Genomic DNA, 9,967 nt, shown 5'->3' with positions numbered 1-9,967 from the left:
CGCACCACCATGACCCCAGAAAAGGAAGCAGGTGGAGGAAACGACACTACCAGCCCCGGAACCCCAAACACAGCCGAGCAAGAGAAGACGACTCAACCGCGAGTCCTCGGCAGAATAGAAAGAGCCACAATAGGAGCAAGACTTAGTTGTCAGACAGAGCAACCTGGCCAGCATCCCTGAGGAGGCATCGCTGAACTAGGGAAAGATCGAGCATGGGCAGACAACGCAGATCTCGGAGGATGAAGTCCTCTGGTATAAAGACCTCCCCGCGGAGGCTTACGAATTTAGTGCGCTCCTACGCCTCAGTACGACATTTGAGCTGGTCGACTTCCTCGCCAGAGCCCAAGTCGCGGCAGCCGCTCGAATGGCGGAAGAGCACGCCGAAACAAAAATGATTCAACGCGCGCTCGTAGGTGAAATTGAGCCCCAGGACGACAGGGCTTTACAAAAAATCGGGAGAAAGAAGCAGGCAAAACAGGCCGCTCTCCTCATGGAGGTCCCCGAGTTGAACACGGCCCTTATCGAGGCATATAGGGACCTGGATCGCACTATGCGGGCAGCCAAAGACATGGCCCGAAAGATAAAAATAGCCCAAAAACAGGCTAAGATGGCTACAGAATTATGGCACGCTGCGAAACAGAAGTTGGCAGCCTAGGAGCAAAACCGGCCGGAACAACAACTCTTGAGCCTTCCGGCCACGACCACCGAGGCCCTCCCAGCCCCTCCACGCATAACAATGATGGATGAAAGCACCGTCACAGATTCAATCCTGACGATGCAGGCCAATACACAAACGGACTCGTTACAAATGGTCGATGCCTACACAACAACCGAGGTGGCCACGCCCATGGAGAAGACTGAGATACCACCCCCTCGTGCACCCAAGGAGGTGGCAACCCAGACAAAACCCCTGCTCCGGGATTACCACGCGGAGCTTAAAGAAGAACAACGGCGAACCGAGAGACACGAACAACGGCATCAGGAGGCGATGGCTCGCCTAAAAGAAGAAGCTTCCAAGCAGATGGCCGAGATTAGAGCCCAGGCCGACCAAAGGATACACGAGCAGAACGAAGCACTGGGCCGGGTACAAGCACAAGCCGCGGGCAAAGAAGCCAAACTCAAAAGCAAGCTGGAGGAATACGCAGCCACAGTGGCAAAGAAAGAGAAGGAGGTCCTAGACCTACAGGCCGCGCTCGACAATGCGAAAGACTGGAACCATCGGCAGGAGGAAAGAAATCGCCAACGGGAGGAGAGAATGATCGCGGAGAATGCCGAGCTGCAGAGTCAACGTATGACCCTTAAAGAAATGGCTGACGAGTTTTTCATCAAATGCAAGCTACTTTCGGAGCAAAAAGACAAATTATCGGATTCCTACTTCGCCCTACAAGAAGAGAGAATCGTCGAACGGGAACAAGTCCGGGCCGCGCGTCAAAAAGAACAGGAGCAAGCCACCGAAGAACTCACCAAGCGTTACGAGCAGGCTATCTAGCTCGTAACCGCAGATGCAAAGAACACTCAAGCCATCTATGAACTAAGAGCAAAGAAGCTTCAAGCCGAGGTCGACGGCTTAAAATAGGAATTAGCAGCCATCCGAGCACAGCCCGGCATGGATGAGACACGTATCAGAATACTGATCGAGAAACAGCGCCAACACCTTACCAAAAAGGTCGAGGAAACATTAAGTCGCGTAGGAGATGAATGGGCAGCCCAAGCTGCCGAATTGCATATTTTACGCGCCAACGCCAAGAACCGACGGAAGGAGGGCCGCGGCTTCTACAAAATGGACGAAGCCAGCATACAAAATCTGCGTGCAGATTTAACCGAGGATTACCAGTCCTTGGCAAAATCTCACACCGCGGCAATCGAGCAAATAATGGAGGACTTCAATGACGGTCAGATGTTGTTTCGCCTGGAAGCAGAAGCCTTCGAACGAGAGCGACTCGCAGCCATCCCAACCAGCCCTCCAACGGCCACAGAGCAGAAGGAAGAACCTTCCAGCAAGGAGATCACGGACATGACACAGGAGGAACTTGCCCCGGCCAACAGACATCCCATGGACGCCCACACGGTACCAGATCCAGTCGAAGTAGAGGTCAGCGCCCTCGAACCCACACCCCCACTAGAAGAATCGGCCGCACCTGAGGCGGACGCCCGAGAAGATATGACACCCCCGGACCAAACTCAACCCCCCACACCGACAGTCCAACCAGACCACCGTGTCACCACCCGAGACCCCGAAAACATCCTCGACATCTTAAAAGAGGAATGAAACGAGGATCACGCCTAAAAGGCAATTTTTATAATATTGTTAGTATTTTGTAAGTCGTGGGTCCGACGGACAAGGTCTTGTCCCATGGGCGTGCCAAGTGTTGTCCAGAGGACAGAAATGTAAAATTAGGAAATTATCAAACGCCGAGTCCGAGTATCACGGGCCACCGACGGCTCGGCAGTGTATTAGGGGAAAAGTTATTTAAACGAGGACCAGTACCTCAAAGGAGGAAGGAGAAGAAAAATATAGGCGGAAGCACTAGCTGAGTCCCTCGTAACTAGATAATCTTGTAAGGTCACCGGCCATAGGCCGTGTTCTGTAATCTTTTTCTGCCGCAGTAATATATCTTAATTGTGCCCAGTTTGTTCCATGTGTTTGTGCTTTGATTCATACCTATGATTTAAGCGCCACCCACGCCTATCAAGACCTCGCTAGTGTTTTCTCTCTGAGCATTGTCTCTCTCTCGACACCTCTGTTACGAGCCTTCACGTACCACGCCCTTGAATACCGATAGCCGCAGATCTATCGAAGGTGTTCACCCAAAGGAACGGGTAACAACTAGTCCTTCCAAGGTCATGCCGAACTTTGCAATCATCGAGCACTCTTCTTCGGCGGCGGTCAAGCATTGTGTCACATGGTTTGCTTCCCATGTTTGTAGAAATGCATAGACATGAGCTTCGGCATCCGGATCATCCCGGTACTTGGGATATTGGAACGACATGTCGTTGTCCGGTGTCAGAACACAGGTTGGTGGTGTCGGAGGTCTCCCCTCCTCTTCTTTCAGTGTCGGAGGTCTTTCCTCCTCGCCTTTCGGTGTCTCATGTGGCGGTGTCGGAAGTTGATCCATCACTTGCCGGACTGGGGCTTCCAGTTCCGTTAACTATGGTTCCGGTGTCGGCAAGGTATCCGATTGCTCGTCCTTCGGTCCGTCTGGGGTGACGTGGCTACTACGGTAATTCGAATGGGCGATGCATTCGCCGTCCGAATCTAATTCGAAGGCCGAGAATGGTTCCGAATCGCCTCCCCTTGTCACTAGAGCTTGTAGAATGGATTCTGCGTCCCGGCTTCCTTCGTCCAGTTGGGAATTCTGCTGCCCGCGGAGTGACTCCACGGCCACTCGCCGGATTACTTTGGAAAATGACCGATCCGCCTGGATCTCTTCTACCGCTTGCTGGAAAGCCTCTCGCTTTTGCAATCGCTCAGCAAGTCTTCTTACTCGCTCCGTAACCGGGTCGTTTGTTGGTCTAGTCATCCATGCCCGCCACTGTTCACTACGTTTGTGCAGGAATCGTGGTCGCCAAAAACTGTGTTATCGCTAGGGCCAACAATGGCCTAACACAGGGTGTCCCTTTGAGACACTTCACCAAAGGGGTGTTGCGGTGAGATAAAGTTAGACCGACTATTAATGAAACCCTAATTGTTTACTAAGCGGCAAGATCATTAGTCACAATACAAGCGTAGGATAAATTACACTTAGCACAGAACGGTAATTAACAATGATTAAGATACAGAACAACAACACTCTATTAATTATCCACTAATGATTACAATCTAACCGGGCCCTTTTATAGGTGTCTGGCTTAGGTACAAACTGGTGTCAACCAGCAACCAGCAACAAACCGGTCCGAATCCGGATTGGCATACCAATTCCGGGTCCGTCCGTTCGCTTCTCAAAATCATAATAATTCTATATTCTAACTAATCAGCCCTGGTTATTAATTATCCCCCTTTTCCCATTCTGGACTTCCCTTGTCGACCGGCTAACATCTTGTATCATTGCGTCGTTGTCTCTTCTATGGCTATCATCTAGGGCTGAAAAAGAGTGAAAAGTACATAACTCTGTGTATGGATGGTGGATGATCCTAAAACGTAGTTGGCATTCTAAATTCTTACTTGTTGCAACGAACTTCATTGGAAAGTTTTCATTGGAGCTTTGTTATTGGCATTAGCTCTAAAATGACGTGGACTAGGAACGGGAAATAGTTTTTTTGCATGGTTCAGGTCGAAGATAGGTCTCTTCATTCCATACAATGTTCAATTGCTTGCTAGATTTGGAGTAACATTTCCCAAATTTGGTAAGTATAATATTATTGATGCCCAGATAGTGAATGTTTACACAATTCACATAGGTTGACCCAAAATCAGAGATGGAGATTGTTTTCCTATTTCTAAGGTCTTGGGGATTGTGTCATAATTGGGATATACACCATGCTTTTGTATTTGATTGTAGGCATGGAGTGAAAGCAATATCTACGAAAGTTGAAGGTCACAATTCGTGCAAGGATTGGGTTTGGTCGATGATGTGTGAAAAACATAGTCGAATATGACCAAACGCAATACATTGTATCAAAGTGTGATACTCAGACTCTCTACTTGTTTAAGGCAATACATAGGAGAGGGAGAGGGAGAGATGGATGTAGCTTAGTTGGTAAGGTTGCCCAATGGAGACCAGGAGGTCATGGGTTCAACCCCTACATTCCATAGTGGCATATAGTGAATTGAGAGATACTGCTATAAAGTATGTAATAGAGAGATGAGAAAATTCAGTTTCGAACCCGAGACATAGGTGCTTGTAGTGTAACAGCTTACCATTAGGTAAGCTAATTACGATAAAAAGAGAAGAAGAGAGAGAGTTAGAATTAGAATTGGAATTTTTATCGTCCATAAAGAGGACAATTATGACCTATGGGACTAGAGTATACATGTGTTCTTGATATATGTCTCCTTCCTAAGAAGGGGTATTCATACGTTGAAGCACAAAGTCTCTATGTTAATAAAGCATACACATATGAGCTCAACCTTCTAGGTGGTGTCTTAAGTATGGCACTTAAGTTATCACTCCCTCTTAGTATGCCAGCATATCTTGAACGAATTGCACTATATGTTGACCATGTGAAGAGCAAGTGTCTTTAAATTTGTTACGTTTTGATACCATGATGCAACTTGAATACCTAACTTGCGAGATCAAGTGCGAAGTAGTGTAAGGGCTCTACCAGCATTATTACTCATATTGGTAATGAGATAAGGTTGGATACGATCAATAAGGATGGATGGCCTCAGTCTCAATGGACATAAAGAATTTGAAGAGCAAGTTCTTGTGTGGTGAATTAGATACCATAATCCATGTTTTATCAAAGGTGGTCGAAGCAAAGTTCCTAATTATGCATTCACATTGCAATTGAGAATTTGTATGACTCTTTTTGTTAAGCATGCATGAGAGTTATTGAAGTGACCCAAGAAAAGGCAACGTGACTAAGCATTTCTTTGAATTTAGTATCGAGAAAACCTTTATTCGTTGTTAGAATAAGTATAATAATGGGTATTTTTGTTAAGATGTATGTATGTATAAGATTTGTTAAGATTTATGTATAAAATTTTCTGCATAGTTTTTTGTTATCTTTTCTAACGTGTCGGGCTTAAATGATCCCACCTGTGTGCTTTCTGTAGGTAAGTAACTTTTACACTCGTGATTCACCATCTTCTCGTGGAGATGGATTCACAAGGTATTTTTTTTCATCATTGTTAATATTCTCTTTAATGGATCACTTATTAAGAACATTAGATAAAGGATTCAACTATTTGAGTTACTAATTTAAGCCTTTATTTTGTTCAGGTGGAAGCAACAAAGCTGCATTTTCAACGCTAGGGTCGTTGCTACCGACAAGCCGCGATAATATACGAGGGGATTTAGAGACGAAGAACTATAACGTTTATCGTATAGATTCAACGCCATTGGAGAGAAAGGAGTTGAAGGATTCACCAGGTGAAAACATAACCTTTTTGGTTGAATCTTCACCATCGAAGGTGTTAAATGACTTAATTAAAAGTGTAGAGGGCTTAAAGGGTATCGTAGAAAAGAACAAAGAAGAATTTAGCCAAAAGATAGAAAGTTTAGAGGCAAAGATAAAAGAACATAAATTAACTATTATAAATTTGGACGCTAAAGAAAAGGCACGTGCTATCTACCAAAATATTAGTACGAGCCAATTGCTTTTTGTCATGTCTTTAGTTTATGAATTAGAACAAAGCACTCATACTTTTACAAAGACACTAGCTAATAAGTTTTATGAAATATCTCCACAAGAGTATGAAATATTAGTTTTAAATAAAAAGAATAAAAAGAAAAATATTATATATTACGATGTGCTCGCTCTAGAGAGTGACAGTGCACGTAAAAAACTTTTAAATTTAATACAACAAAAGTTTGATAAGGAGCATGAAACTTATGAGAGAGTGGATCTAGTGACATTTAGCTAAAGCTTCGTGAGCTTAGGCAAAAAAGAAATAAGTTCTCTACACATTTATTTGAAGAAGAAACAAGTGAATCAAATTTAAAAGTAAAAGTTGAAATACTTCTAGATATAGAGAAGGCTTTAGCTAAGGGAAACTTAAGTGAAGAGCTAAAAGAGGTAGATGGCTTCATTTTAATAGCCATGAATAAGGAGAAAGCTGATATAGAGAAAACAAATAACAAAACTCTAGAGGAAATACCAGGAGGGTAAAACAAAAAAAGAGGAAAACGAAGAGAAAGAGGTCTTAAGATGAGATGAACAAACTATAGAAGAAGACAACTCCTAATGATCTTGTACGCCTCAAATTGGATCCTTCCTCTGCTTTCTTTCTCTGTGTTGAATCTTAATTGATGAGGTGAAGATCTTTACGGATCATCTGATACTTCTGCTTCATTGTGTATATCTCCTTCCTTACCATACATCTCTCGTCATTATTCTTTGCTTTTCTTATGAATTAGCTATGTTCGTTTTACCGTTATATTTATGTGATTACAGAATATGTCAAAGAAATTTTTTGAACAAAAAAACTGCAAAAAGGTTGTTAGGGTTTTCTGGAGTTATCGCATGTGAAGTTAATTAATGGTTTACCATAGTCTTGTTTGTGAAGTTCTTTTCATTTTAAATCGATGGTTAAGAAAGTTTGCAATGTTGGTTTTGTTTTATTATCATGGTAACAAGTCTATTAAATTGTTGCGGGTCATTATCATTACTCTTGTAATTCTTCGTATTGTTAGTATTAAAGATTTTGTGGGTTCTGGCTACAATACCCCTCTTCAAGTTGTAACTCCAGAATATTTCAAGTCAATTTGACGATTGATGCTCTCTTAGTTGATTAGCTAGAAGATGTAAACATGCAAATGTCCCTCTCTTTGTTTTATATTTATACATTCGTTTTACAGTACAATAACCTGTGTTCAGTCAGCGGTTAGCCAGGATTATTGACACTCCCGTTGTGTCGATGCTCTAGCTTTCCTAATGCTTCGATAGGAGAGCACCCCTTGTGGAAAGACATACTAATTAAGTTGTTATGTATTCATCAATCTTATTCTATTTTCTTGGTACTTGATTTTCTTAATTTTATCTTCTTTGGGATTCTTAGTTGTAGCATTGTTATGGGTGTTGTTTTGCCATCATAACCAAGCAATGTAAATCGACAACGTATAGTTTAGAAATTTAGGAGTTCAAGTTTTTGGTGGTGATGTGTGTTTGTCATCATTGACTATAATTAGCTATTGATGCTTGTTTGTGTTGTGCATTGTTGCCAATCATCAATCACCCTTTGTAGTTGCTCATTCCATATGTTAATTGTGTGGGATATTTGGTGGTTTATTTGGAGTTCTTACCTTTGCTATTTTTTTTATGGATCGTTTAATTGGTACCCCTAATGATGAGACCAAAAATTTGTTGACATCAGAATAATAATAATAATTTCTCACTTGTTTGCCAAATAGACAATCATTACAAAAAATCAGCTTTGATCCTTTAACATCAAATCTTTTTAGAATAGAAAGGACTTCAAGTCCTTTTTGGCTCATATGTCCAAATCTCTTATGCCAAAGCTCTAAATGAGAGTCAAATTCAGCAATAGCAAGAAACCTTCCAAGTAAAGCTTTACATTGGAAACAGTACAGAGTGCCCTTTTGCAACCTTTCACAATAACCATAGATGCTTTCTAGTATTTCCACAATCCACCATCGAATAATGTGGTGTAACCATGCAAATCCATTTGTCTTACAGATAGCAAACATTTCTTAATGCCAGGTACATACCTGACATCTTTGAGCACGAGCTCTTGACCATTATCCAAAGACAAGTGAATGGTGCCAATACCATCAATATTACAAGCACTATGGTTACGAAGATAAACTCTTCCATAGCTGTCTGCATCAAATGTGGTAAAGCACTCCAAATATGGAGTAACATGAAAAGGAGGCCGAGAGTCAAATTGGATTGATTGAAGTAACACGTCAAATTTTTGACAACTTGACAGTCAAAGATGTGATCCTATAGACTGCATTAATAATAATTGGTTACGTAGAACATGAGCGTGGTGAGGAAGCACTAAACCTCATGAAGGAGATGCAAACACATAATATCTTGCCAAATACATATGTGTTTGTTTCTGGCTTGAAAGTTTGTGGTGATACTCGAGACATCAATCAATGTAGCGTAATACATGCCGAGATTGTGAAGAAAGGGTTACATACTGAGACCCTCATTGCCAATACCTTAGTGGGTATGTAGGCCAAATGTGGTTTCCTCTAAACAGCACAAGAATTTTCGATGATCTTTCCGTGAAAGATGCAATTTCATGCAATATAATGACACCAATGGTGCTAGTGAAACAATCGGATAGGCCACCTAGGCATCTTACACACCTAGAGACTTGCTCATATAGGGCATAAATGGCCCAACAACGTCTATTTCAAAATAATAATCCACAATACTCTATAAAACTTCGTACATACAAATGTGCTAGAGAGCACTTTTTATATAAGTCCTTAAAAGGACCGACAAAAGTACTGACAAGTACTTCAATGCTCGTACTAAGTGAACAGACACTAACTCCCAAAAATATGCTTATCTACTAGGCTAGGGTTGCATGCCGCTAACGGCCTGCCGATTCGCACATGGGTCCGGCTCTCCAATCCAATCCGAGCCTAGCCAATTAGTCTTCATCCGATTCGGCTTTCGGCTTATTTGGCCGATCCGGCCCACGTTGAGCTTGCTTGCTCAACACATCCTATTTTCATGTAACCAATTGCTTCATGGACCAAATTTGATCTTAGAAAACATTAGTATATCTTTCTTTCTAAGAATCATGTCCTATTTATAGGTTTTTGATGGCTTATCCTTGCTTTCTAATGGATATACTTGAGTTTATGTGAGGCAATCAAGATTTTTATAATATACCTTGCATTTTAGTTTACTTCTTTGGAAAACGCCTTTATCTTTATCAATTTGAGTAAACACTTACCTCTTTAATTGTTGTGATGCTTGATCCTCGATATTGACCTTTATTCTTGAGTGTTTTACCATCCAACATATTTGTAACAATAACAATCATGTCTTTGTAACAAAAACTAAGTTCATAGTATTAACGTTTATCTTATTTTTCATGTTGTTTGAATGAAAGAAATTTTGGGTTCTAACGACAACATAACGTTCTAAGGTCATATTTGGTGGTGTTAAACACCCATGGTAATATTTGGGTTCACCTAATTCTTAGTTCAATGGTGGTCTATGTGTTTAAGCACAAAAAACCATTCTTTTCTTAATCTAAATATTCGTTGTTTATCATTTGTATTTCAATCCATTATATACTCCTTGTTACCGAACTACATCAAGACACTAGAAATACATGTCCCATATCAAATAACTCGATCATTTTTATATATGAATTTCA

General features: G+C 41.8%; 1 protein-coding gene across 1 annotated transcript; it reads left to right on the top strand.

Annotated features, from left to right (window-relative positions):
* Nucleotides 1-5,657: 5,657 nt before the first annotated feature.
* Nucleotides 5,658-6,771, top strand: LOC147854626 (uncharacterized). The gene is made up of 3 exons (XM_087330977.1): nt 5,658-5,772; nt 5,883-6,440; nt 6,629-6,771. Exons 1-3 carry the CDS (start codon nt 5,760-5,762, stop codon nt 6,769-6,771), a joined length of 714 nt encoding a protein of 237 aa, XP_087187103.1. The 5' UTR covers nt 5,658-5,759.
* Nucleotides 6,772-9,967: the final 3,196 nt, after the last annotated feature.

Source organism: Azolla caroliniana, unplaced genomic scaffold (assembly GCF_043228905.1).
Source record: "Azolla caroliniana isolate FFs.n. ecotype wild unplaced genomic scaffold, voAzoCaro1.0.p SCAF_15, whole genome shotgun sequence".
NCBI lineage: Eukaryota > Viridiplantae > Streptophyta > Polypodiopsida > Salviniales > Salviniaceae > Azolla > Azolla caroliniana.
Note: the sequence above shows the minus strand (reverse complement) of the source record. Positions and strands in the feature narration are given on the sequence as shown.